At 43.8% G+C, this 27,231-nt stretch overlaps 1 protein-coding gene across 3 annotated transcripts; it reads left to right on the forward strand.

Moving 5' to 3' along the window:
- Positions 1 to 205: 205 nt before the first annotated feature.
- NUS1 (NUS1 dehydrodolichyl diphosphate synthase subunit) lies at positions 206 to 19,283 on the forward strand. Of its 3 annotated transcripts, XM_056566422.1 has the most exons (7): positions 206 to 826; positions 10,772 to 10,888; positions 13,224 to 13,376; positions 14,363 to 14,462; positions 16,803 to 17,088; positions 18,060 to 18,112; positions 19,139 to 19,283. In XM_056566422.1, exons 1-5 carry the CDS (start codon positions 397 to 399, stop codon positions 16,891 to 16,893), a joined length of 891 nt encoding a protein of 296 aa, XP_056422397.1. In that variant the 5' UTR covers positions 206 to 396; the 3' UTR covers positions 16,894 to 17,088; positions 18,060 to 18,112; positions 19,139 to 19,283. The 3 variants fall into 3 exon arrangements, with proteins under 3 accessions (XP_056422397.1, XP_056422396.1, XP_056422398.1); XM_056566421.1 differs by having other exon boundaries at positions 18,060 to 19,283; XM_056566423.1 differs by lacking the exon at positions 18,060 to 18,112.
- Positions 19,284 to 27,231: the final 7,948 nt, after the last annotated feature.

A 27,231-nucleotide genomic window follows, 5' to 3' on the forward strand; every position in this document is an offset into this window, starting at 1 on the left:
AATTTCTGCTGCAGGAATTCCATGAAGTAAATGAGCAATTCATTTTACTGCAGAATTTCCATGCAGAATTTTGCCATGTGAACCTAGCCTAAGAGTAAAACTTCGGGCATATCCATGTACTGCATGTACTTCCTCGCCCTGTCAACAGGAGTCGCTGTCGCCCTCCTGTACACGTCAGCCCGGAGCTAACATCTCGTTTGTCTCACAACCATTTTCGCAGATTCCGGCTCCAACCTGCGCAGGCCACGTCACGCTGCTCCTTTCCTGCGGAAGTGACGACACAGGGCAGTTTGTCCAATCCCGGCGGGGCTTGTGCCGAATGTGGAGCGCCGGAGTTCCCTGTACGGCATTGGCATGGTAGCGGGGCTGAGGTGCCGGTGTCAGTGAGCGGCGGACATGTCCGTGCTGTACGCGCTGACCTGGCGCCTCTTACACCTGCTGCTCACTGTACAGCGGGCGCTGCTGGCATGGCTGCGGCTCTGGCACTGGCGAGTGTGGCGGGCGGCGGGTGCCCTCCTCTTACCCCCTGATATCACCTACCAGGAGCGGGGGCCCCGGGATGTGAGCGGCCGCTGCTCGTGTGTGCAGTCCCCGGACAATACCTACCTGCGGCAGCGCTGTGAGTGCGCTTATCTGCACCGGGACCTCAGCGCCCAGCAGCGGGACGTGCTACTGCGCAGCCGGGACCGGGCGAAGCTCCACAAGCTCCCCATACACATCGGCCTGCTGATCGGCGAGGAACAGGAGAGCTACACGGACGTGGCCAGCCTGGTGCTGTGGTGCATGGCGCTGGGCATCTCCTATGTCAGCATCTTTGACCCGCAAGGTAACCATGGTGATTGGCAGCTTGCTTAGTCATCACCTTTATTCATTCATTCTTGTGTGACGTCATCCCCCTTCTGACAGCTGGTCACATGAACTGCCCACTACACCTAATGCCTGCGTTAACTGTTTCTATACATAGTCTATGCCATGGATTTTTAAACTATGGACCTCCAGCTGTTGCAAAACTACAACACCCAGCATGCTGTCCGGGCATGCTGGGAGTTGTAATTTTGCAACAGCTGGAGGTCCACAGTTTTGCAACTACTGTGCTTTCTTGTTCTCTACTACAGGCAGGGGAAGGTTAGTGTACCCATAAGATCCAACATTTTTATACATATATATATATATATATATATATATATATATATATAATCACTCAGTACCTAATCCTGGCCATGTACATATAATTTTTATGTGTCTAGCACCTTTATTTTTTTTTTTTATTACACTTTTAATTTAGCTCACTATTCTGAATTCCTCTCAAAGGGAGGGGGCGTGGCCTCACTGTGCATGTCTCCGCCCCCTCCTCAGTTTGCTGTCTGCTCACATCTCCCCTTGCATTAGCAAAACTACAACTCCCAGCTTGTCCTCACTGACAGTAGCGGGACACAAGATGACAGTGGGAGGATTTTTCCTCTAGCTGTGAGCCCTGCGCTCATAGCTATCAATCAAGGAAGTGTGTCCATGACATAGGTGATGACGCATGGACACAGCAGGACTAGTATGTGACCAAGCAGGCAGAGGGGCAGATGTTTGATTGGCTTTTTCAGTATGAAATGCTGACATTTTTCTAATGAAAGCAATTGTAAAACCTATTGGTATTGCAAGCTTTACAACATATCACAAGTTTTTGTATCTGACAGTGCCCATTTAAATAAAGTGTTCTTAAAGATATGGCAAGGATATATCATATATACCACCGATCCTGAGAATGAATAGCAGGCTGCGGCCCCTCTACTCTTTTCCCATCCACCTGACTGTGCTGGGAACTGCAGTGCAGCCTCATTCAGGTCTCCTCCTCAGGATCGGTAGAAGTCCCAATAGCCGGACCTTGACCAATCATAAAGTGATGGAATATCCTAGGCAACCTTTGGCACTCAGTTCACAACATCTGCAGATTTCCTTCCCCTGGTATAGACTAACAAAATGCTGTCAAATGTGGAATAGCCCTTTAAATCCCTGCGCCCATTATAATACTGCCTTGTCATAGGTGGTTAAAATATTCTGCTTTAGATGTGACAGAGACCCTGGGTTTTGCTGATGGTTGGTCCACTTTGTAATTCAGTATAGTTGCATTCCAATAGACCATGAAAATGAAGGAGACTATTCATTTCTGTTGGCGTGCATCTAAGGCTACTTTCACACTGTGAAAGAGGATCCATTACAAACAGACTTTAAGGGCTCTTTTTTTTTCTATCCTTCATTTTGACTAGGGATCGACCGGTATCGTTTTTTTAGGGCCGATAGCCGATAACTTATACCGATATTCCGGTATACGTTATCGGCTATTTATCCCCCCGCGACACCGCTGCAGATCATTGATTTAAAGCGGGCGCTTTAAATCAATGCACTGCAGTGGCTTTTGTGGTGCCATAGGCTGCCGCCGCCACCCGCTTCTCTCCCCCTACCTGTCAGGGTGGTCCGGGCCATCCTTCCTTCCTGTAGTGTCCGGCGGCATTCCGGGTGGAGGGTGAACCGGTCAGGGCTGTCCTTCTTCTCCGGGGGTCATCTTCTCCACTCAGGGCAGGCTCCGGCCTAGTACGCTGCATAGACGCCCGTGCGCAGCGATGCACCTGACGTCACGGCGTAGCGGCGTCTATGCAGCGTACTAGGCCGGAGCCTGCCCGGAGTGGAGAAGATGACCCCTGGAGAAGGACAGCCCGGACTGGTTCACCCTCCACCCGGAATGCCGCCGGACACTACAGGAAGGAACGATGGATGGCCCGGACCACCCCTATTACGGGTAAGTTTAATTTTTTTTTATTGACTCGGAGGGTGGGAGAGGGGCCCGACCGGTATAGCGGTATGGGCAAAAATCCATACCGGTATACCGCCCAGCACTACGGTGGGGGGTGCGACACGGTGCGGGGGGGGGGCGGGTCGGGCATTCGCAGTGCGGTGCGGGGCATTATCGGCTTATCGGCAAGGTAATTGCCGATACCGATAATGCCCAAAATCGTGATTATCGGCCGATAATATTGGCCATACCGATAATCGGTCGATTCCTAATTTTGACTGCCCTTAATTTCCGTTATTGTAACAGCCTAACGGGAGTCATAATGGGTAAAGAGGATCCCCTTTCACTTGAATGGGATTCCTCTAACATCCATTATGACTCCCGTTATTGCGGGAGAAAAAGACGCATTGTGCACAAATTTTTCTTCTATCTTCATAACAGACGTCACCTACCGGGTGAAAGGAGCCTAAAATTGTATGGAGTAACTCTAAGGCTGCATTCACACTATGTTTCGTCCATACGGGGACAGGATCCGGCAGGGGGATTGGAAAACCGGGCGCTCCCGTATCACAGCCAGACGCGGCCTCCATCTAATTCATTTGAATGAGCCAACTGGAGTCAGATAGTGACTCCGGTAGGCTCATTATTGCCCCGTATCCGGTTTTCTGGCCAGACTGACAACTGTGGTATGCTGCAGTTTTCAGTCTGGCCAGAAAACTGGCTATCGGGCAAAAATGAGCCAACTGGAGTCATTATCTGACTCCGGTCGGCTCATTCAAATGAATAAGATTGGGGACCGGGGCCGGCTGGGATACGGGAGCTTTGGTTTTCCCATCCCAGAGCCAGATCCGGTCCCCGTATGGACGAAATGTAGTATGAATTCAGCCTAACAGATGACTGCACCAGCAACAGGCGGATCAGGGAAACAGGAGAAAGAGTGGGCTTGTGGAAAGTGGCAATTGATCAGCTGGGTTTGGCCAGTCTTGCCATACAGTTATATGTGCAGCGCCAACCTGATAGATCACATTTTTGTCATCAATCATTTTTCAGGTATATGTTTTTAATGCCAAAATTACCCATTCCAACTGACTTCTTTATGTCAGTGAACACCTTAGATTTTACGCTCCAGTGCTCCTTGTTTTTTATTGGTTGCTGTAAAGCAGAGTTGCAAAATCTTTTGCAATCCAAGGTCCACATACAGGAGCCTACATAGCAGTTTGACCTGATGTATACTACAACCCTAGAGCACATTCAACCTATGTTTAATGTATTTCATCAATGTAAATATATATATATATATATATCTCTTTATCAATGGAAGTTTATAGGGATCTGGCATCAGGATTAACCAATGTAACTGATGCCCTGAGAAAATACAAGCCAGCATTTTAGGTGGCTGCACCTTCTGGATTACCCCTTCCTTAGACTAAAGCAGTGTTTCTCAAGACCCCCCCCCCCCCCCCCAACAGGTCATGTTTTCAGGATTTCCTTAGTCTTTCACAGGTGCTATAACTGGTGATGCCTGATTTACTGACCATAACAAAATCCAGAAAACATGACCTGTTGGGGGTACTTGAGAACCGCGCATGAGAAACACTGGACTAAAGTACTTCTGGATGACAGTCAGCTGATATTGATGCAGGAAGTCTTTTCAAGCCTCACACGTCTCCTGCAACAGCTGGTGCGTTGTAAGGGTACATTGCGTTTCTACATTTATTTTACTGCAAGTTATCATTATCTCATGGCAAGTATAGGCGAAGCAAAGAAAACAACGTGCTGACCCTGTTCTTGTCCTGAAACTCCCAGTTAGGCCTCTTTCACATTTGGGTAGTTAAAAGCACAAATTCCTCCACTGTAGCGACAGGATTGAGAGGCTCTGGACACAGATTGAAAGGGATCTCAAGTTTATTCACCCATGATGCAACGCGTTTCACAATAAAACTGCTTCATCAGGCAGATTCCGCATTGCATCATGGGTGAATACATTTGAGATCCGTTTCAATCTGTGTGTCCAGCGCCTATCAATCCCGTCGCTATGGTGGAGGAATTTGTGCTTTTATATTTGAAGTTGACATGGAGCGGCTGCAGGCACCCTTAACATCACTCTCTTCCAGTGTTACACTTGGTTGAGTGTAATTCCATGTGGTAGGCGCCACTTGTCTTGTTTTAATGTGGGTATTTAGGAAGCATATTTGTGTCCATATTATGGATGCAATTCCTGGCCTGATTGTAGGTCTGAAGACCTAAACTTATGACATCACTGTGATCTATGATGCTGTTCGTTCAGATAACAGGGCAGAGTCGTCCAACACTTACATCAATCACATGTACTATGTACACTATTGGATCTCCTCAGTGAGATCCAGTACTAAAAGAATGTGCATTGCATGAATGTATGTTATCTAAATGTAGTAATAACAGCTGGACCCTACAGATGAACGGCTGGCCAAGTAATACTTATTGGAATTGAGCTTATCAGAGCCGGTTCTACTCTTTGCAGAACCCTTCTTTTCTGTCTTATAGTGAGAATCGTGAGCCCCCATTTAAGTCATCATCTACTATTGGAAGGATTTTCGCGACACGATAACTGCAATGTTGTGGGAAGTTCTGTTTCCATGCATGCTTCATGATTGTGAAGGCATATGTCACATGACTATTAGTAGCCACAGCAGAGAACAGAAGGTAAAATGAGTTCCTGAAGGATGCTCTCAACTATGTGTGCCGGACTGTAGTGCTCTACAAAGCATTATAGAGTTTTTTTGATGCTTATGCAGCCTCTATCAAAGGATAAAGGCCATATGGACAGCTGAAACATTGGACGTTATATACAGGATGGAAGAAAGCTACCTGTCTGCTACTACTGCATGCCTGTCACCTGGGCTGTATAGCTGCTGGCAGCCTTGCACCTTTCATTATGGATGTTCTATCACAAAAAAAATGTGAAAGTGACGTTTCGCCCCTCTTCAGGGTCTTTCTCAAGCCCTTGAGAAAGACCCTGGAGAGGGTCGAAATGTCACTTTCACATTTTTTTGATAGAACATCATTCATGTTTTTCACCTTTCATGGAGTGCTGCATTGCCTCCCTATTTTTTATTTTTTGGAAGTAGCTATTATGGAATTTGCTGGACTTCATTCCTTGCAATAGCCTGTACCGCTGAATTGTATCCATCCTCCATGAGTGCTATTGCATTGTTTTGGTGTTGTATCTATCTTATCTCTTATATCTTGTCTTGTCTTATAAGACACGATATAAGATAAGACACGATATAAGATAAGACACGATATATCTTATCTTCTATCTATCTAATCTATCTCATATCTCTTATTTATCTATCTCAGGGATTGAAGTTTATTAATCTAGGAGCCACCCAAAAAAAGTTAGGCAGGATATCTCATCTCTTCGTGTCACAGTCATTAGTGTCCCCTTATCTCTCATTTTAAATTTTTAGTGTCTCTATCTCTCCCTGTGTCTTAGTCATAGGTGCCATTATCTTAATAAATAAATAAACGTTCCTGTGCCTTAACCCCTGTTCTACCTCTGGTGGTACATGAGCAGAGAATGTCAAGTGACCACCGCAATCAGCGGTTACGATCCCCGCTCCTGAATGCAGAGCGCGGCTGCCAAGGCTGCTGATGGGCTACACCAGTCATCTGACCTACACTGCCCATATAACACCAGAATGCTAACTGCAGGCAGTACCGTGGATCAGCACAGTAAAAGGTTTATTTTATTTTTTTATTTTATTTTTAAAGATGGAGAACACCTATTGGAAAGGGCTGACAAAAAAACCAGGCCACCATGACATTTTTAGTTGACCTGGTGCCTGGGATTTGTCAGGCCCTGATATGTGCACATATACATATGCATGCCATAGTTTCTACAGCTCTAGTAGTAAAGGACCCAGCTATTGCTGTTATTTAGCATGTCTCAGTGACACCTCAGGAGATAGGTGAACACAGACCTAGTTTGCAGAAGTTACCGTATATCTTTCCAGAATGCTTGGAGCCATAGGTGTGTGCTGCTCAGTGTCTTCACAGTACACATAGTATTTCCTGCTAAGATAGAAGACTAAATAGTTTAGAAGATGGGACATGTGACCTTACCCTCTGGATCTATTGTACTCTACAGCAATCTATCATAATAAGAGTGAGAGGAATGACGTACCGAAAGAATAGGATAATTCAAAGTGTTCCCGAGTGTGTGTTTCAGCAATGAACACCATTACTCTGTGAGCACGCACTAATGCCACCAAGCAGCTTATTGCTATTTTGTGGGGGGGGGGGGGTTAAGCATATTTCCTTATGTGTTTAAAACCACTTCAATTAGAAATCACAATGGTGAACAGGAGATCAGTGGCATAGGACTATCACTTTGCAACTTCTCTAAGAAAGTAAATGGGTAAAAAGATGACTTGTTGGATGCCCTTGTCTCTGCAGTGGAGGATGGGGATGTCCTGTCTAGGGCCTAATTGTAGACAAGTGGTCAGCAGATCACAGCAGTCAGTGGCCAGCAACAATGGGGGAGATTTATCAAAACCTGTGCAGGGGTAAAGTTGCCCAGTAGCCTATAGCAACCAAGCAGATCACTTCTTTCATTTTTAAAAAGGCCCCTTGAGAATGAAAGAAGCGATCTGATTGGTTCCTTTTGGCAGCTGGGCAGCCTTTCCTCTGCACTGGTTCTGATAAATTCAGGGCTGTGGAGTCGGTAGATAAATGTTCCGACTCAGCAGTTTTTTGTACTTCCGACTCTCTGACTCCTCTGTATTAATATGTGAATGTATTTTATACATTCCTTGAAGGAAAGAAAGGCAACATACATGTCAATAGTAAGGGAGAAACAGCTAGCCTGGCACTGCTACTTCACACACCTGTAGACTATTACTCAGGTAGACACGATGCAGCAGTAGATTCACGTAAGAGGTGCAAGACTTGATAGAAGATACAACACTTAACGCACAAATCCAATAACAAAAGAATTCAGGTGCACTCGCCATGTAGACTGCTTCTTCGTTACTTTATTTCTTGTCACAAAAAGCCATAATGCAGGGAGACGGCATAAAGGGGGTGTGCCCACGCATACCCCCTATATGTCATCTCCCTGCATTATGTCTTTTTGTGACAAGAAATAAAGTAACGAAGAAGCAGTCTACATGGCGAGTGCACCTGAATTCTTTTATTGGATTTCATGTCATTACCACAGGACTACTGGCTGGGAAGCCAACAGTCTACTGTATTGAACAGTTTAAGCCCACCAAGTTCTTCTAAGCTCTTCTAGCAGAGAGAGGTAGTTAGCTGAATGACAGCAGTTTTTTCAATGGTTTACAGCTTCAGTCTTGAACTATTGACCCTCCATTCCCTTCACTTATACAAGTGTCTCTAGTCCTGCAAAAAACATATTTACTTAATCCCTTATCAGGGAGAGGCTAGGTTACCCATGGGTTCCCTGTAACAGCAGAACACAACACTATGGAAAGTCTAAGTATTGCCGCTCCTAATTGTGCGTTGTGCCATATAGTAAAGCACATGAAAAGCTTCTTCACAGTCACTTAACATGTTCGTTTTGCGGTTACATGAGGCACCGCATGCATTGGTCTTTATTCTTAAAGTAGAGAAGTTATTAATTATAACTTTTTTTGAATTGGGACATTCCAATCTAAATTTAGTAGGAGTCTGTGCATTGTTTGCCGACTCCACAGCCCTGGGTAAATCTCCCCCAATGTGCTTTTGTCATGTGATCAGTTCACTTTCATGGGCTATGGGCAGCTTTAGAGTGGAACCCCTAGCTTGTACAGTATTAACACTTCAGATACACAAGTGTTATGTCCATATGGCATATCTATAGATTTACATTGAATTTGATGAAAAATAAATGCTACTTGGTTCACTTGTCTATTGTTACAGGCTTAGAGGTGAAATGTCATTTCTTTGATATGTTGTATGTGTATTATTTTGGGCTGCATTCTTAAAGCAATGTTTTAAATGCATTAAAATAGGATTAGGAAAGGCTTGTAAATAACGCCTCTACAATACATGTGTAAAACAAGTATTCCAGTGTTTCAGCCTTGAAATCCATGTATTGCCTGCTACTGTTCCAGCATTTAAACCTACTGTTATTGAGAAGAGTCCACCTGATGGGCTTCTCTTTTTCTAAGTAGCTCAATGGAGAGGAATCTGAAGACTATTGAGAAGGTTTCTTCCTTTTGCATACACATAATAAATCAATAAGAAAAATCAGTGCAAAGCTGTCTGTAGCCTTCAAAGCATACCTCTAATGCAGCAGTATGTACGGTAGTTAGTTGATCTAAATTACATTCATTTCAAATTCAACACCTAAATCCCTAAACGGGGTGCTGGTCTCCCCATTGTATATAACTATACGCTATGAGACAAACCTTCCCGCTTCCCACAGCACCCATATCCAAAGCGAGACCCAGTGTAATGTGATTCTATGACGCTCGGTCTCCTATTGGAGATGGGTGCTGTGGAAACAGAGGCCATGTTTTTATAGAACAGGGAGAACAGTGCCAGATTTTACTATTGCGCCCAGTGTCATTTTTCAGATCAGTAACTTTTGACTTCATTGTAAAGTTCACAACTGTAGATCCAGTGTGTGTGAGTACACTCTTGGGATATATTCATGTGTACAGCATCCTGTGCAGGATTTATAGCTGGAGATTTTATGCTTTGTTGGGTCATTTAGTTTACATTGAGCTCTACACCATAAAATCTGTAGCTTTAAATCCCGCGCATCAAATATAACTGCGCAGGATACTGTACATGTGAAACACCCTTAAAGGGGTACTCCACTGCTCAGCGTTTGGAAGAAACTGTTCCGAACGCTGGAGCCGGCGCCTGGGAGCTTGTGACGTCATAGCCCCGCCCCTCGTAACATCATGTCCCACTGTCGTCACGGCCCCTCCCATAGACTTGCATTGAGGGGGCGTGGTATGATGTCATGAGGGGGCAGGGTTATGAAGTCACAGTGAAATTAGGCCTTAGGGCAGTATTTCTCAACTAGGGTGCCTCCAGCTGTTGCAAGCCTACATCTTCCAACATGCCTGGACAGCGAAAGAGTGCCTGTTCCCTGCTGATCAGTGATTTCTCTTAACACAAGGCAATGTCTATTTACATTTACAGGGGAGGCAGATCATCACTGATCAACAGGGACAGCAGCAGTAGAGGATCAGGCAGGTGAATATCGGCTATTATTTCTGTGGCAGCCTAACCCCTTTAGGCTTAGGACATGTATGGTGGGTGCACTGATGGCTGATGACGTATACTGACTGGTAGTTTCTCAGGTTTTCTCTGCAGTGCACTGGTGTTGTGACATTTATTACAATGTGCGCTAGTCTTGGTCTGGTTACACAGAGCAGCTCTTGCATTACAACAGACCCAATGATCAAGGGATTGGTCATGTGATAGTATCGCATCATGTACTTTCTACATACTCTCAATTGAGCTTTGTGTTGAGTCTACGATATGGGAACTGGGTAGGAGCTGCTTCTGGTTGTAATGGAGCCTCCTCCAGCAAAGGACAGCTCCCGAGGCTCTCGGAACAGGAAATATGTCCTATAAAGGGACCTCCGAACACTATTCTCATGAAATACATTGCAAAACCAGGTGGACAGTAACCTTGAGGGTATGGTCACACAGTGTAATAACACTTTATATTGCCAACACACTCCACAGCACTTTGTCAGACAGTTGTCAGACATTACACTATTACAGAATATTTAGTGGAGTGAGGACCCTGCCCGCAAGAGCTTACAATCTATGAAAATGCACATACACCTCTAGTCCATTCCTGTAATGTTTGTCCTTCACAATTGGCACATTTCGTTCCTGTTTCTTCACCTTGTCCTATCTGAAGCTGTCATTCCCCAGGTTGGCTTCAGCTTGTTCTGACCGAATTTCTCTGTTTGATAGCAAACAGTAATGTGCACATGTAAACACAGCAAGTGAATAATGGCTTTTTCTATCCTCTCTAAGGGATCTTCAAACAGAATAGCTCCAGACTTATGGATGAAGTATTAAAGCAACAGAAGGAGGAGTGTTCCAAGTATCCACTTGAATATGCAAATGGCAGTGCCGACAGAACGGATAAAGGTGATCTTACTGGCTGCGGTGTACACATGACACTGTCTTTTATGCACAGGCTGAGATCTAGGTTCTAGGATCAGTGGCAGTTTACATGCACTGCTCAGCTCTTGTATATTCTGTCTATTGTATAGTCTATTATCTGGTTTTAGCTATTACCGTACACAGAGAAGCTATTGTAGTAGGATTAGGTACATATACAGTGGTCCCTCAAGTTACAATATTAATTGGTTCTGGGACGACCATTGTAAGTTAAGACCATAACTCTATGGAAACCTGGTAATTGGTTCTAAAGGCACCAAAATGTCATCCAAAAATAGGAAAAAGTGAGAATTAAAGAAAAATAAGTAGGTAACTAATACAGATAAAGCAAATCCTTACATATAAAAGTAAGAAAGATCTGCTGGGAGCTGTAATCACTGTCTGTCAGTGTTTCCCAAGCAGGGAGCCTCCAGCTGTTGCAAAGCTACAACTCCCAGCATGCCCGGACAGCCAAAGGCTGTCCAGGCATGCTGGGAGTTGTAGTTTTGCAACAGCTGGGGTACCCTGCTTGGGAAAACATTGGTCTATGTAGAGGACAGGAGCGTCTTCAGGGTCCTGTACAGTACACAAAGTGTCTCAAAAAGTAACATGGAGCCGCCCTCACCTGATGTCCAAAGGAGCAGCTAATCCTGGGACAGGTAAAGTGTACAGAAAATGTAATACCTCCCTGTACTGTAGGGGGCGCTACCAGACGCCAGTCACTGCATACACTTCAGTAGCACAGGTGTTTTACCAGTGAATGCCCATTCTGATTGGTCAGTTCTTCCAGCCATTGACACGTTTCACAGATCTGGACTGTCTGTAACATTGTATGTTGAGTCTGCTTTCAACTTACAATGGTCCAACTTACAATGAAACTATTGTATGTTGAGGCCATTGTAAGTTGAGGGATCACTGTATACTCTAACTTGTTAATAGATCTAGCTTTCTGGCTAGCACATTCCTATACACTGATAGTTTCACCTCATTGGTAAGTATGAGCAGGTATTAAAGATATAGAAAATAGAGCATACATTAATGTTAATTATTTAATAGTTTCTTCTAGACTTGCTTTATAATTCTCCTGAGGTGAAGTTCACGAGTGGATTTTCGCAGCGTATTTCGTTGGTGAAGGCCCCGCTCTATGCTGTCTTTACATGTTCCTGCTGGTAGAGGCAATACGCTGCTACGAGCAGACACACTGCGATGTGCGAGGCGCGGTATACTCACACATCGCAGGAGCTCTCTGCCTAGCTCAGAGCAGGGAGAGTGGCCATGATGTGCGAGTACGCCGCGCACATCGCTGCAGTGTGTCTGCTCGGCGTGGCGTATTGCAACATCTGGAGGTCTGCTGGTTAAAGACCACTGTGTGAGGTTAACCATCGCTTGAGCTGTTCTGTATGATCCCATCTTCAAAACACAGCACTTCTAAATCTGTGTGACATTCCTACGGACACCCCTACGTAAATCTCATTGATACTGTTATAAAGAACCCATATATAATTCAATACAGTTTTCTGCCAGCCTCTTATTTACATACTACTGTCCGAGTTTAAATATTTAATATGCGTTTACCCTGTGGAAAGTGCTGGTCATTTCTTCTAGCAGCTCAGGTGTGTGTGTGTACCCTATACTGTACCCCTTAGATAATAGAGTGTACCTGTGGTCGGGATAAATCCACTAGTGTCAATTCATAGAAGGGCTCTGTCTTGAGTAGTAAAAATGTCGCCATCCTCCCCCCCAACCCCAACCCCAACCCCCTTTTAGTTCTAATTAGAGATGAGCAAACTTACAGTAAATTCGATTCGTCACAAACTTCTCGGCACGGCAGTTGATGGCTTATCCTGCATAAATTAGTTCAGCTGTCAGGAGCTCCCGTGGGCTGGAAAAGGTGGATACAGTCCTAGGAAAGAGTCTCCTAGGACTGTATCCACCTTTTCCAGCCCACGGGAGCTCCTGACAGCTGAACTAATTTATGCAGGAAAAGTCAGCGACCGCTGAGCCGAGAAGTTCGTGACGAATCAAATTTACTGTAAGTTCGCTCATCTCTAGTTCTAATCACTGCTTACAAATATACCATACAAGACCTGCTGTTGTGGAGATGCTCTGACCCAGACATCTAACCTCAAACCTCATTTACCTGTTGTTTTTGCTCCCAAATATAAACCTCAAACACATTATTGTTACAAGATAATCTGTTATCCACTTCTCCTGTCGGTGGTGTTATTGTTGTGGCTGCTCAGTGTACAGTGCAGAACCTTGAAGCTCTGCTTTTCTAATACTTCTTAACCAATAGTATTACACGTGTCTTGTATATCTACAGCGTTTCGTCATTTGCCTGTGCTAAAAGTGCTGTCTCCAGAGGACGGGAAGCAAAACATGGTGAAAGCTGCTCAGACATTTTGTCAACTTGTAGCAGACAAACAGAAGACACCGGCAGACTTGGATGTAGATGCCTTCGACCACCTTTTAAGAAGTAAAACTATAGTTTTTCACAGCTTTAAAGTTCTAGCTGAATTTGTAGCTGAAAAAAAAATGTTACACATGCCCTTGTACTAGGGATCAACCGATATAGATTTTTTAGGGCCGATACCGATAATCTGCGACCTTTCAGGCTGATAAGTTATCGGCTGTCAGTGTACAGTGCAGAACCTTGAAGCTCTGCTGCATTTCATTTAATTGCCTCAGTTCATTGATTTAAAGCGGGCGCTTTAAATCAATGAACTGCAGCGGCTTTTGCGGGGCCAGGGACCGCCGCCACCGCCCCCTTCTCTCCCATGCCTGTCCTGGGGTCCTTCCTTGTCCAACCACCACCGCTACCCCATTGCCTCCCCCATCCCCGTTTTTATAATTACCTGTTCCCGGGGTCGGTGCTACTTCTGGCTCCTGCGGCGTCCTGAGCTGTCACTGTGCGCACTAACGGTGACGTCGCGTTGAGGACGTCACTCGTCATTGCGCTGTGCAGCGCGCAGGACGCTGCAGGAGCCAGAAGTAGCATGGACTTCGGGAACAGGTAATTATAAAAACGGGGATGGGGGAGGCAATGGGTCGGCGGTGGTCTCAGGGAGGCGGGGGGTGGGTGGGTGTCCTGGCATTATCGGCATATCGGCAAGGTAATTGCCGATACCGATAATGTCCAAAATCGTGAATATCGTCCGACAATATCGGCCAAACCGATAATTGGTCGATCCCTACCTTGTACCATATGAATATTAAGTATAGACTAGCTCCCAGTTGTAAGTGGGCATCAAGCCTGTTTGCTTAAGAAAGGTTTATGTGTGGTGGAGCTACAGTTTCTGACATGCATCTGGTGATGTTACTGCAATGAGTGTATAGGTGTTTACAAACCCCATTCAGATATATCTGTTACAAATGTTGCAGTAACAAATCACATGTTCATACCCTTAACGTGGTTAAAATTTGCCGAAATTAATACTGAAGTAATCTTTTTGTTTGTTTTAGGTACGCACAACTTCCCAGACCCAGATCTAATATTAAAGTTTGGCTCTATCAATAGCACATTAGGTTTTCTGCCATGGCATATAAGACTTTCAGAAATTATGTAAGTGACATTTTTTTTTTACTATGCTTTTATTTAAGCTTCCATTTTGTGTGAGCTAGGAATGTGTTTTTTTATGGGATATGAACTTATTTCATTGTCATGTTAAGGGTATTTTCAGGGCATGTTCACTTATGTTGCCTCCCAGTCTCCTTTTTGCAATAATATTAAAACAGGAGATTATCTGATGACAAATCTAATCTCATAGTGGCCAATGGAGTCTGTTTTGTGCCCATTGGCCTCAACCATAGATTGATCTCTAACAGTTACTATTTTATAGGGATGTAAGAAAAAAATCGATTCCCGCGATTATCGCGATTTTTCACTTGCCGATACTGAATCGATTCAAAATATTTTTGAATCGATTCTTTTAGTGATGTGGAATTTGTATCTCCTGATGCACAGAACAGCATGTCCCGGGCATCAGGAGATACAAGTTCCACATTTTGTCAGCCGGATCTGACACGGCAGCGGCGCTCTGGATGTATGGAGCGGGCTCCGACTCGTGCCCGCTCCATACTCTGCGGCCCCCGGCTGATTTCAGTATCCGGGGGCCGCTGATGCTTCACCGCCGCTAATATCCAGCATGCGGTGCTCTGCAGTGTGTATGGAGCGGGCTCCCGACTCTTGCCCGCTCCATACTCTGCAGCCCCCGGCTGTTCTCAGTAGCCGGGGGCCGCCGCTAATAGCCAGCATGTGGCGATCGCCGCAGCTGGCTATTAACCCTTTAGATCGCCGCTGTCAAAGCTGACAGCGGCGTCTAAAGGGAGATGTGTATGCTCTCCGTGGCTCTGTCATTGATAGAGCCTGGCTGGACCAGGCTCTATCAATGGATCGCAGATAAATGGAGTTCAATAGAACTCTATTCATCTGTCTGAGGAATCTAATGATTCCTAAAAGACTAATAAAGTGTACAAAAAAAATAAAATAAAAAGAAAGTTTTAATAAAAGTGTAAAAGACATTGTTTTTTAGACAGAATCGGGATATATCGCGATGTATCGTCACCTAGACGGTATCGCGATATATCGGGATATATCGAATCGCCACACTGGTATCGCGATTCGAATCGCCAAATTCTTGGCGATTCACACCCCTACTGTTTTATGTGGCTAGAAGTAACAAAGTCCAAATAACGTGTACACAGACAATAACTGAGCTGAAAATACCTCCTCAAATTCTGCTTGAAACCTGTTGTGCAGACGTTGGTAATTTTAATGTAAACTTCCAGTGGGGCTTTTTTTTATTTTTTAAAGGGTACAGTCAAAAAAACTGGTGCTAAGATCTCTACTAGAGATGAGCGAAGTTACAGTAAATTCGATTCGTCACAAACTTCTCGGCTCGGCCGTTGCTTACTTTAGCCTTCATAAATGAGTTCAGCTTTCAGGTGCTCCTGTGGGCTGGAAACTCTCTCCTAGGACTGTATCCACCTTTTCCAGCCCACAGGAGCACCTGAAAGCTGAACTCATTTATGCAGGAAAAGTCAGCAACCGCCGAGCTGAAAAGTTCGTGAGGAATCAAATCACTGTAACTTTCCTTATCTCTAATCTCTACTAATCAGGGGAACAAGCGGGTATAAGCGTGTGGTAGAAAATGAGCAGGGAGAAGTGCTGCTTACTCCCCCTGGCTCTCAGCTACCTTTGGTCTTGCTGCCCCAATATAAGTCTATGGAACAGTAAAACAAAGACTGCTAAGAGCCGTGGAGAGTAGGGAGATTCTCTTGATTGGTGGGGCCTCATCACTGAGACCTCAACCAATCAAAACTTTTGACACGTCTCTGTTCCCATCGCTTATCAATGTAAACTTTAAAGCAGAACCGCACGGAAAAGTGATGTCTTTCCTTTTAATGCATATAAGAACTGTGGTGCAGTTTGTTCCCACACCTGCCATTGCAGTAAAGGGAAGATAGATTTTAAACTAAACCACATGAGTTTAATGTTTAAGTTGCTGTGGTTTCTGCTTCAAAATCATTGTGGTGAACATTCCCTTATAGTTAAACCAGTCCGTGCAGCAGAACTGCTGTTCCCCACATCAGTGGGAATAAAATCATTGATAGGACCATTTTAAGTCCTGCAGGAGCTACTTATGGCATCAAGTCTTCGGCAGTCTTGATCAGTGAGACCACCTCCTTGGCTCTTAGTTTGGTGCAACCAGCTTCTTTGTTATCTGTGAGCTGGGGAACCCCAACAAATCTATTCATTGTTTATTGGATGTACTGGACATCATAGTCTTTGTGTACAGATGGACGTGTTGGGAGCGTCCATTTGTTTGTTCAAATAACTGTATGCTATTATGAAATGACACTGCCTACTGTCTAATCAAGTCATATCGCTTTCTGTTTTCAGTTCTCTACCATCTCATGTCAATATCCAATATGAAGACTTTTTCTACGCTCTCTGCTGCTACGCAGGCTGTGAGCAGCGGCTTGGGAAGTGACCTCTTTCTGTTTGGCCTGTTCAAGCTTCCTCCAAAAGGGACTCAGTGCATCTGTTTACAAGCAATCTGTGATTCAGTCAGTCTGGTTCACAGTTTGTACCCTGGATATGGTCTTGTCATTTACCATAGACCTGCCTATAATGGTGTCCCTATCATGCAAAGTAAAGTGTTCACAGCTATTCTGGAAGTGGATATGTAAGTTGTGGATGTACATGCTGTGATTCAGTTTGAGAGCCTAGTGTTCTTCTTTCTCATATTCTTTAGCATCTTCCTGATTTGCCATTACAATGTCCAGTATCGAGTGCATTATTAGAGCCTCTTCTTCATTGAATACCTAAGTCATCAGTCCGTCCAGCTGCTTTCATGATGTGGACAGAATTGGGGATGTGCTTCTTTAATATGCACTACAGATGTCTGGAATGTACAGGGTTGCTTCTTGTTCACAGCAGTCTCTGTTCTGCTACACAACATATATCCTATTTCAGATCATGTGACCAATTTCCCCAACCTTTAGTATGAAGCATAGAAAATGATACAAAACACATCTCAAGTCTGATATATCCTTATAGCAAGTACTTAAAGGGGTACTCCCACCCTAGACATCTTATCCCCTATCCAAAGGATGAGGGATAAGATGTCTGATCTCGGGGGGCCCGCTGCTGGGGACCCCAGCAGTATTGTGTGCGGCACCCACCTGTTTTTTGTCCGGAAGCGCTGGAGGGTCTGAGTCGCTACTACGGGAACGGAAGTCCGTGACGTCAGGATTTTGCCTCCGTATGACATCATGCCCATCCCCTCAATGCAAGTCTATGGGAGGGGGCGTCCCGCCCCCTGCCATAGACTTGCATTGAGGGGACGGGCGTGACGTCACACAGGGGCGGAGTCCTGACGTCACGGACTTCCGTTCCCGTAGTCGCGACTCAGACCCTCCAGCGCTTCCGGACATAAAATAGGTGGGTGCCGCATGCAATACAGCGGCGGGACCCAGAAGATCAGACATCTTATCCCCTATCTTTTGGATAGGGGATAAGATGTCTAGGGTGGGAGTACCCCTTAAAAGCCTGAATGGCTTCTCAAATAATTTGCACTGAAATTACATGTCAGCAAACATTGTAATTTTATATAATTTAATGTTTGAACAGTTTCATTTTTTTTTCTATTAAAAGGGTTTAAAAATGTATCAGTTTTGTTTCCATGGATCAGGACAGCTTTTGCCCATGTAAGTTGAAGTGAGGTCTAGTACTATTTACATTAATAAGGACAATGCGGTTACGTTTTTTGCTGTAGTGCCCATCTGCCCTCCATATTGAGCTATTAAAGGAGTACTCTGAACAAAATGGATTTTCTTTGTTATGCCTGCTGCGGGGTCCAGGGGCCCATTGCATGACACCAGGAATCTATGGTTCTCTATGGCAGGTCCTGCACTTGGCACAACACAGTTGGTCAGTTCTGCCCAGAGTATTCTTATCAGATAAAAAATACCCAAATATACTAGTGCTGGGTAACAGCACCCATCTTGTTATCGTTTCATATGAATATGCACTGCCAACACTAAATCTGAGTGACACATCCAGGTCAGTCTGTTTTCTCCAGTCAGTGACTTTTTGCTATCCAATGGCTTGAACATATTCAAGACTTCTTGGCCTGGGTATTTTTTTATTAGGGTATCTGAAGCACACCCTAGGGAAAGATTGTTTTGGGGAACTATAGTTTCCACTAATGGTTTCCTGTAATTTGGGTATATTTTGTGGCAGACTGTGGGTGGAATTTTATTACACCATTTGCGCTAGTTTTAATGAATATTTGTGCCATAATTTGGGACTTTTTACTTTAAACGTGGATGGGGTTTAGCTGGAGGGACACAACCAATGACAGTCCAACAAATTAAGTTTTAAGCCTGAAAATGGCACAGACAGCAGCACAACTGAACATCGGTAGATAGTAGGTGTGAGTTTCATTTGGGAAGCGGTTCTATATAAATTTGGCACTTTTTATTCCAAAGCACTTCAGTTTAAGACTGGTGTCAGAAATGCCAGTCTATGTAGGTGTCCCCCCCATGTACCTAGCTTAATAATTTGGCAATACTGTAATTTGTTATTCCTGGGGCTATGGTTATTTTTTTTATTTATTCGATGTTGGCTGCCATGTAATGTATTCTTCAAACAAAACATTTTTAGGGGAAACAACTCCTTTAGTAGCTCATCTTTGCCACCTTTTTTTTTAATCATTACTTTGTATCTTCCAGAATTGGTTGTTCTGTTGCTGTGGAGTATGCCAAGATGCAGTAACCTTATTGAAAAAAGTGTCGTATAGTGACAAAAAACAAAACCTGTGCCACGTGGAGAATTTGTTTATACTAAAAAAATATTAAAAATCTAAAATATGATAAATGTCTTTGTTTTGCCTACATGCATAATGTCACTTGTACAGTTTCATGCTAATCTGTGATCCATACTACTGAAGCTATTTAAAGAGGTACTCCGGTGGAATATATATATTTTTTTTTTAAATCAACTGGTTCCAGAAAGTAAAACAGATTTGTAAATAACTTCTGTTACAAACATCTTTACCCTTCCAGTACTTTTTAGCAGCTGTAAACTACAGAGGAAATTCTTTTCTTTTTGAATTTCTTTTTTGTCTTGTCCACAGGGCTCTCTGCTGACACCTGATGCCCATATGAGGAACTGTCCAGCACAGGATAAAATCCCCATTGCAAACCTATGCTGCTCTGGACAGTTCCTGACAGAGGTGTCAGCAGAGAACACTGGACAAGACAAAAAATAAATTAAAAAAGAAAATAATTTCCTCTGTAGCATACGGCTGCTAAAAAGTACTTGAAGGGTAAAGATTTTTTAAATAGAAGTAATTTACAAATCTGTAACTTTCTGGCACCAGTTGATAATTTTTTCCATCTGAGTAACCCTTTAAGGGTCTATTCACACATACAGTATCCTGTGCATATTTGATGCACAGGATTTAAAGCTGCAGATTTAAAGTTGCGTTCAGTTATTTAGTTTACATTAAACTCTGCAGCTTCAATTCCTGTGCATCACCCTAAAGGGTTCTTCTAGTTTATGTTCATACCCCAAAACGTTCACAAACGAAGGCAATTTTAAATGCACATTGTGTTCTGACGTACACACAATAATGCTGCGTATTTGACATTTTTCATGGCATTTTTTCATTGATGGCCGATGCTTTGAAACATCCAATTGGCTAATTGTTTGAGGCTTTGCGCTTGTGTAAGTTCTGCATCCACTTAACTTTCCAAAAGGGTAAGGTCCCACGTAAGAATCTGCAGCAGTGGGAAATACTATGCTTTTTCAGATGATCATACACACAGGGCTAGCCGGTAGCAGCTGCGTAAGTGGTACATGGGACAGTACCCTTAGGCATAGCAGGAAAGACCATTGAATGAACTAGGACATTGCTGCTTCAGGGGTCCTTAGTTTGTTCATGGACCCCGTTGTCAACAACAGGAAATGTAGCTTTCACAGCTGTCCTTCTATAGCTGAAAATGCAGACAAAAGGGAGGTTATTTTTCAAAAATTTGACAAAGATTTATTGAGGTTTTCCCATCTGACAGTAATCCCCTATCTATAGGATAGGGCAGTGTTTCCCAACCAGTGTGCCTCCAGCTGTTGCAAAACTACAACTCCCAGCATGCACGGACAGCCGGAGGCTGTCCGTGCATGCTGGGAATTGTAGTTTTGCAACAACTGGAGGCACACTGGTTGGGAAACACTGGGATAACTAGCTGATCGTGGGGGGGGGGTCTGCTCTTGGCAGCTGAAACAACCAAATACAGTGTTCGGCTGTTCACTTTACCCAACCGGACTGACAAGACTTTTCTTCATTCTTCAGAGGCTTAATAGCTTCCCAGATGTGCCAAGCACTGCCCATCTCTGGGGTTTTGAGCTATGAATGTATGGACCAGTTCTGACATCAGTTACGCAATCTTTCCGTAAAGTCTGTAAAAATGAGTCCTTTTTGTGCTCTGTGTTACTGTAATGTTGGTTAAATGTAAATATGTAAAGTTTTTATGGTTTAAAAACTCAACATTGAATTTTAATATTGAAAAAATGAATCCATTGTATAAGAACAGATTGGAAATAAAGTCTTTCAAGACTACCCTGGATTTTTCATACGTTTATCAGATTTTTAGATCATTTTACGATTTATCTCTAACAATGTGTCCTCTTTTAATCTAGCACTAGTAAAGTTAAAAACAGAGGCAGTTGTGGTTATATCAGATGTGATGGGACCTAAAATACATGGGGGAAGGAGTGTGAAATGTGAGGCTGCCATCAGTCTGTTACCTGTTGTTTAGAAGAAGCTGGGTCCTTAATGTAGGGGAAGATTTATCAAAATCTGTGCACGGGAAGTGGTGCAGTTGCCCATAGCAACCTATCAGATCCCTTCCTTCATTTTTCAGAGACCTTTTTAAAAATTAAAGGAGAACTCTGGAATAAGAAAATTATCGTACATACTGCCGGCAGTAAAAAAATAAGTACATACCTTCCTTCGCTCCCCCGGTGCCTCCTGTAACCCATTTCGTCCTCCGCCGCAATCCTCTTCCTGGTTGCGGGTGGTCGGCGAGTCATACTGTACTCTGCCAATAACCGGCCGCAGCGAAGTCCCGACTCAGCCGGCAATAGGCTGAGCGGCAGTGTGACTTTTTCGGCCCCGGCAGCAGGTGCCGGTGTAGTGATGAATTGTGTCTCTTGAAGCGTTCTCGAACTGCCGGCCGAGTCGGGACTTCGCTGCGGCCAGTGAATGGCTGAGTGCAGTATGACTCGCCAACCACCGGCAACCAGAAAGAGGATTGCGGCGGAGGCCGAAACGGGTTACCGGAGGCACCAGGGGAGTGAAGGAAGGTATGTACCTGTTTATTTTTATACTGCCGGCAGTATGGATGATGATTTTCCTATTCCGGAGTTCTCCTTTAAAGAAGCACTATGGTTGCAGTGGGTAACTACTTCACTTTTCTCTGCACAGATTTTCATTAATCTCCCCTCTAGGGTTGAAAAGGCTTTGGAAAGACTTTCCAAACTATGGTGCATCCACATGTACACGATCTGCTGCATATTTATGTTTAACCATTTAGTTTACATTGAAAACTACTTCATCAAATATGTAGCATATCCTGTATGTGTGAATGTACCCTTAGGGCGTATTACCTGCGGAATTTCCACAGCGTATTTGCGGCGGAAAGTCTGCAGCAGATTTTGCTACCCTTTGACTTCAATGGGTTTGAAGGAAAATCTGCAAATCTGCCTTTATTGTGGATTTTCTGCTGACCCATTGAAGTCATTGGTAGCAAAATTCGCAACGGATTTTTCACAGCAAATACGCTGTGGAAATTCCGCAGGTTATCCGCTCGTGTGAACGTACCCTAAGGGTACGTTCACACGTGGTTATTTTGCTTTAGGTTTTCCACAGCTGATTTTGCTACCTGTTGGTGTGTCTAGTATAGATGAGCGAAGTTACAGTGATTCGATTCGTCACGAACTTCTCAGCTCGGCAGTTGCTGATTTTATCCTGCATAAATGAGTTCAGCTTTCAGGTTCTCCGGTGGGCTGGAAAAGGTGGATACAGTCCTAGGAGAGAGTCTCCAGCCCACTGGAGCACCTGAAAGCTGAACTCTCTTATGCAGGCTAAAGTCAGCAACTAAAAATGTAAACACTGAAGCAGTCCTACTAGGCTATAGGTGAAAAGTAGAATTTAGAGAAAGAAGAGAGGTTGTGTCTAAATTTACATTTATTGGATAAAATATAATTCTGAGGTGAGGTCTTTGGCAGGGCTCTTGCTTCGGACAACTCACAAAATAGGTTACATGAATCAAATGGTTAAAAAACAATGCATTTGATAAAATATATGGGACAAACAAAGTCTGCGCTACTGTGAGCATGATGCAATAGTCTGGATTGTCTTATCCTTATGAATGCTGGATAATATAAGTCACAAGTTCAGATGGTTAATTTGGTGCAAGCAGTAATGTTAAAATTGTTCCTATATAGGGTTAAAGGTGTTCGGCAGCGCAGGAGACTCCCAAATACGAGCCCACTGTGTCCTTTCTGCGCAGGGCTGTTAAGATGCCATATATATACGCATATCCGCGCTCCAGATTCAACCTCTATACCCCGACAGCACGAGGATATTGTGTAAGAGGGAGATGGATAGTCGGCACTATGTGCCTCTTACTGGATCAGCTGGTGCTAAAGCACGTAGTATACGTGGCGGCACCGGGGACCCTCCGAATCTGTGCCTCTCTGCCCCGATGGGGAAAGCTGTGAGAGGGAGATGGGAGTCCAGGAGATGGTACTATGGGTCTCTTGCCTGCTTTGCAGCGCCTCTGCTGAAGCAGTAGGGTGTTCCAGGTTGTCCCAATACTTAGGCAAGTATGAAGTCTTGAACCAGATGCGTTTTGGGGAGCCTTTTCCTGTTTTTCAATGGTGAGGATATAAAAGACTGAGTGAGCATGGCTGGAAATTGCAGCCTTATATAACAAGTTCAAGTTGGATAAAAACTACGGTTTTGGATTTTTCCCGGGAAGTATATGCTAATTAAGCCTGCTGTGGTTATTTAGACACAGACAAGAAAAACATGGAAAATAGACAAAGATAAAGGAAAGTCAGAAGACATAATAAGTATAGAAAGAATGAAGAGGTTAGATAATGTATATGTTTGGATTTAGATAAGTTGATATGATGTGGACAGTAAAAAAAAAAAAAAAATTAATATAAAATGAAATATAGACTTTCTAGTGTCTCAAACGAGAAGAAAGATGTTTCAAGTATTGCCATATGAATTAGCTAGATGTTTGATTAGGAGTGGTGGAATCTCTGTGTATGGGGATCATACTATTATCTGTGTCAAAAAGAACTGTGTTAGTCTGATAATAAAATTATGTGCAATTGTGTATAATTGGAACGCAGATGCCAATGATTAGAAGGGTAAAAGAGCAAGTTTTTGTGTAAAAATCTTTATTTAAAAAAACTGGAGAGAAAAAAATGAACAATAAAAAAATGAAATGTATAGACTTTTAAGTCTGCCATCGGGGCAGAGAGGCACAGATTCGGAGGGTCTCCAGCGCCGCCATGTATACTACATGCATTGTGCATTTAACACCAGCTGATCAGGTTAGAGGCACATAGTGCCGACTATCCATCTCCCTCTTACACAATATCCCTGTGCCGTCGGGGTATAGAGGTTGAATCTCGACCGCGGATATGCGTGTGTGTATGTATATGTGTGCATATATATATATATATATATATATATATATATATATATATATTAGCATCTTAACAGCCCTGCGCAGACAGGACACAGTGGGCTCATATTTGGGAGTCTCCTGCGCTGCCGAACACCTTTAACCCTATATAGGATCAATTTTAACATTACTGCTTGCAGCAAACTAACCATCTGATCTTGTGACTTATATTATCCAGCATTCATAAGGATAAGAGGATCCAGACTATTGCATCATGCTCACAGTAGCGCAGACTTTGCCTCATATTTTACCAAATGCATTGTTTTTTAACCCCTTAAAGGGGTAGTCCAGTGGTGAGAAACGTATCCCCTATCCTGGGGCCCCCTGCGATCTCTCTGTACGGGGCCCCGGCTCTCCGGCCAGATAGCGAGTGTCGACCCCCGCACGAAGCAGTGGCTGACACGCCCCCTCAATACAGCGCTATGGCAGAGCCGGAGATTGCCGAAGGCAGCACTTCAGCTCTGCCATAGAGTTGTATTGAGGGGGCGTGTCGGCCGCCGCTTCGTGCGGCGGTCGACACGCCCCCTTCGAGCGGGCTGTCGGGGGCCCCGTACAGGAGATCGTGGGGGGCCCCAGCGGTCGGACCCCCCGCGATCTGCAACTTATCCCCGATCCTTAGGATAGGGGATAAGTTGTTCACCACTTGTTCACTACTGGACTACTCCTTCAAGGACACAGGGTTTTTCAGTTTTTGCATTTTCGTTTTTGACTCCTTACCTTTTAAAAATCATAACCTTTTCAATTTTCCACCTAAAAATCCATATTATGGCTTATTTTTTGCGTCACCAATTCTACTTTGCAGTGACATTAGTCATTTTACCCAAAAATCCATGGCGAAACAGGAAAAAAAATCATTGTGCGACAAAATTGAAGAAAAAAACGATATTGTGTAACTTTTGGGGGCTTCTGTTTCTACGCAGTGCATTTTTTGATAAAAATGACACCTTCTCTTTATTCTGTAGGTCCATACGATTAAAATGATACCCTACTTATATAGGTTTGATTTTGTCGCACTTCTGGGAAAAATCATAACCACATGCAGTAAAATGTATACGTTTAAAAATGTCATCTTCTGACCCCTATAACTTTTTTTATTTTTCCACGTACAGGTCGGTATGAGGACTCCTTTTTTGCGCCGTGATTTGAAGTTTTTATCGGTACCAATTTTGTTTTGATCGGACTTTTTGATCACTTTTTATAAATTTTTTAATGGTATAAAAAGCGACCAAAAATACGCTTTTTTGGACTTTGGAATTTTTTTGTGCGTACGCCATTGACCGTGCGGTTTAATTAACGATATATTTTTATATTTTGGACATTTACGCATGCGGCGATACCACATATGTTTATTTTTATTTACACTGTTTTATTTTTTTTATGGGAAAAGGGGGGTGATTCAAACTTTCATTAGGGAAGGGGTTAAATGATCTTTATTAACACTTTTTTTTTACTTTTTTTTTTGCAGTGTTATAGGTCCCTTAGGGACCTATAACACTGCACACACTGATCTCTCATCCTGATCACAGGCGTGTATTAACACGCCTGTGATCAGTGTGATCGGCGCTTGACTGCTCATGTCTGGATCTCAGGCACGGAGCCGATCAGACACCGAGGAGGCAGGTAAGAGCCCTCCCAGTGTCCGACCAGCTGTTCGGGACGCCGCGATTTCACCGCAGCGGTCCCAAACAGCCCGACTGAGCAGCCGGGATACTTTTGCTTCAGACGCGGCGGTCAGCTTTGATCGCCGCGTCTGAAGGGTTAATACAGGGCATCACCGCGATCGGTGATGTCCTGTATTAGCCACGGGTCCCGGCCGTTGATGGTGACCCCGCGGCATATCGCGGGAGCCGGCGGAGGACATAAATATACGTCCTTTGTCGTTAAGGGGTTAACCATTTGTTTGTTTTTTTAACCATTTGATTCATGTAACCTATTTTGTGAGTTGTCCGAAGCAAGAGCCCTGCCAAAGACCTCACCTCAGAGTTATTATATTATATCCAATAAATGTAGATTTATTTAGACACAACCTCTCTTCTTTCTCTAAATTCTACTTTTCACCTATAGCCTAGTAGGACTGCTTTACTGTTGAAATTTTTAGTCTATTTATTGGCACATTGGGTATGTGTAACGCAGTATCCTTGGCTTAGTTTCTTCTTTTCTGTTTTATGTAGAGCTCCCACACAGTTTATTTTTGCATTTAAAGTCAGCAAACGCTGAGCCGAGAAGTTAGTGATGAATTGAATCACTGTAACTTCACTCATCTCTAGGTAGCAAAATCTGCATGTGTGAATTTATCCTTGGGGTGTTTTCACACGGGCAGGTGTGATTGCTGGAAACACGCTGCAAGTTTGAATTGGGATGTGGACCCCATTTGAAGTCAATAGGGTATGCAACGGATTTTCCACAGCGAAAATTCCTCAGCCAAAAATCTGCTGCATGTAGAGCAACTCATTAAAACTTGCTGCGCGTTTCCTGCAATCAAATCTGCCCGTGTGAACGCACCCTTATACTGCATTTCTACTGTAGCGTCCCATACAGATGAGCTCCAGCTGAGTTTATTGCGTAGGTATAAATAAGCTTTGGAACAGGTAGTATACAACAGGTCTCAGAATGTAAAGGTCAGTGAACGGCACATGTCTTCACCGCTGGAACCATCTTGCCAAGTACCACCATAGTTTTACCCCTTAAGATGAACATGTTACAAAAATGCAGTCCAATCATTTTATAGAGCAGGAAGGGCTGACCATACTATATATATAGTGATATAGATATATATTTTCTATTGTCTCCTTCACACACCTTCTTGTGGGTTAAATGCTATGGGGAGTGGGGCGAATTTATCGTTGTGTTTTTAGAGCATTTTTTGGCAGCGCTCTATAGAGCGTATATTAAGTGTGGATGTCATATAAAGGCAAAATCTACAACAGAAGCAACAATGAAGGTCTGATACAGTAGAAAAATGCCACACACTGACCCCCCCCCCCCCCCCCCCTCCCCGAAAAATAAACCACAAGTAAATTTGAACACCATTTTTCACACAGCTTGTTGTAGCGGGTGACTAG

The sequence above is a fragment of the Hyla sarda genome, chromosome 3 (genome assembly GCF_029499605.1).
Source record: "Hyla sarda isolate aHylSar1 chromosome 3, aHylSar1.hap1, whole genome shotgun sequence".
NCBI classification, from domain to species: Eukaryota; Metazoa; Chordata; class Amphibia; order Anura; family Hylidae; genus Hyla; species Hyla sarda.

Excerpts from the sequence above, each read along its gene's own strand:
- NUS1 (XM_056566421.1), top strand. The coding sequence starts at position 397 with ATGTCCGTGCTGTACGCGCTGACCTGGCGCCTCTTACACCTGCTGCTC. Across the intron at positions 13,377-14,362 it reads CTTCGACCACCTTTTAAGAA|GTACGCACAACTTCCCAGAC; the intron begins GTAAAACTATAG and ends TGTTTGTTTTAG. Across the intron at positions 14,463-16,802 it reads ATAAGACTTTCAGAAATTAT|TTCTCTACCATCTCATGTCA; the intron begins GTAAGTGACATT and ends TTCTGTTTTCAG.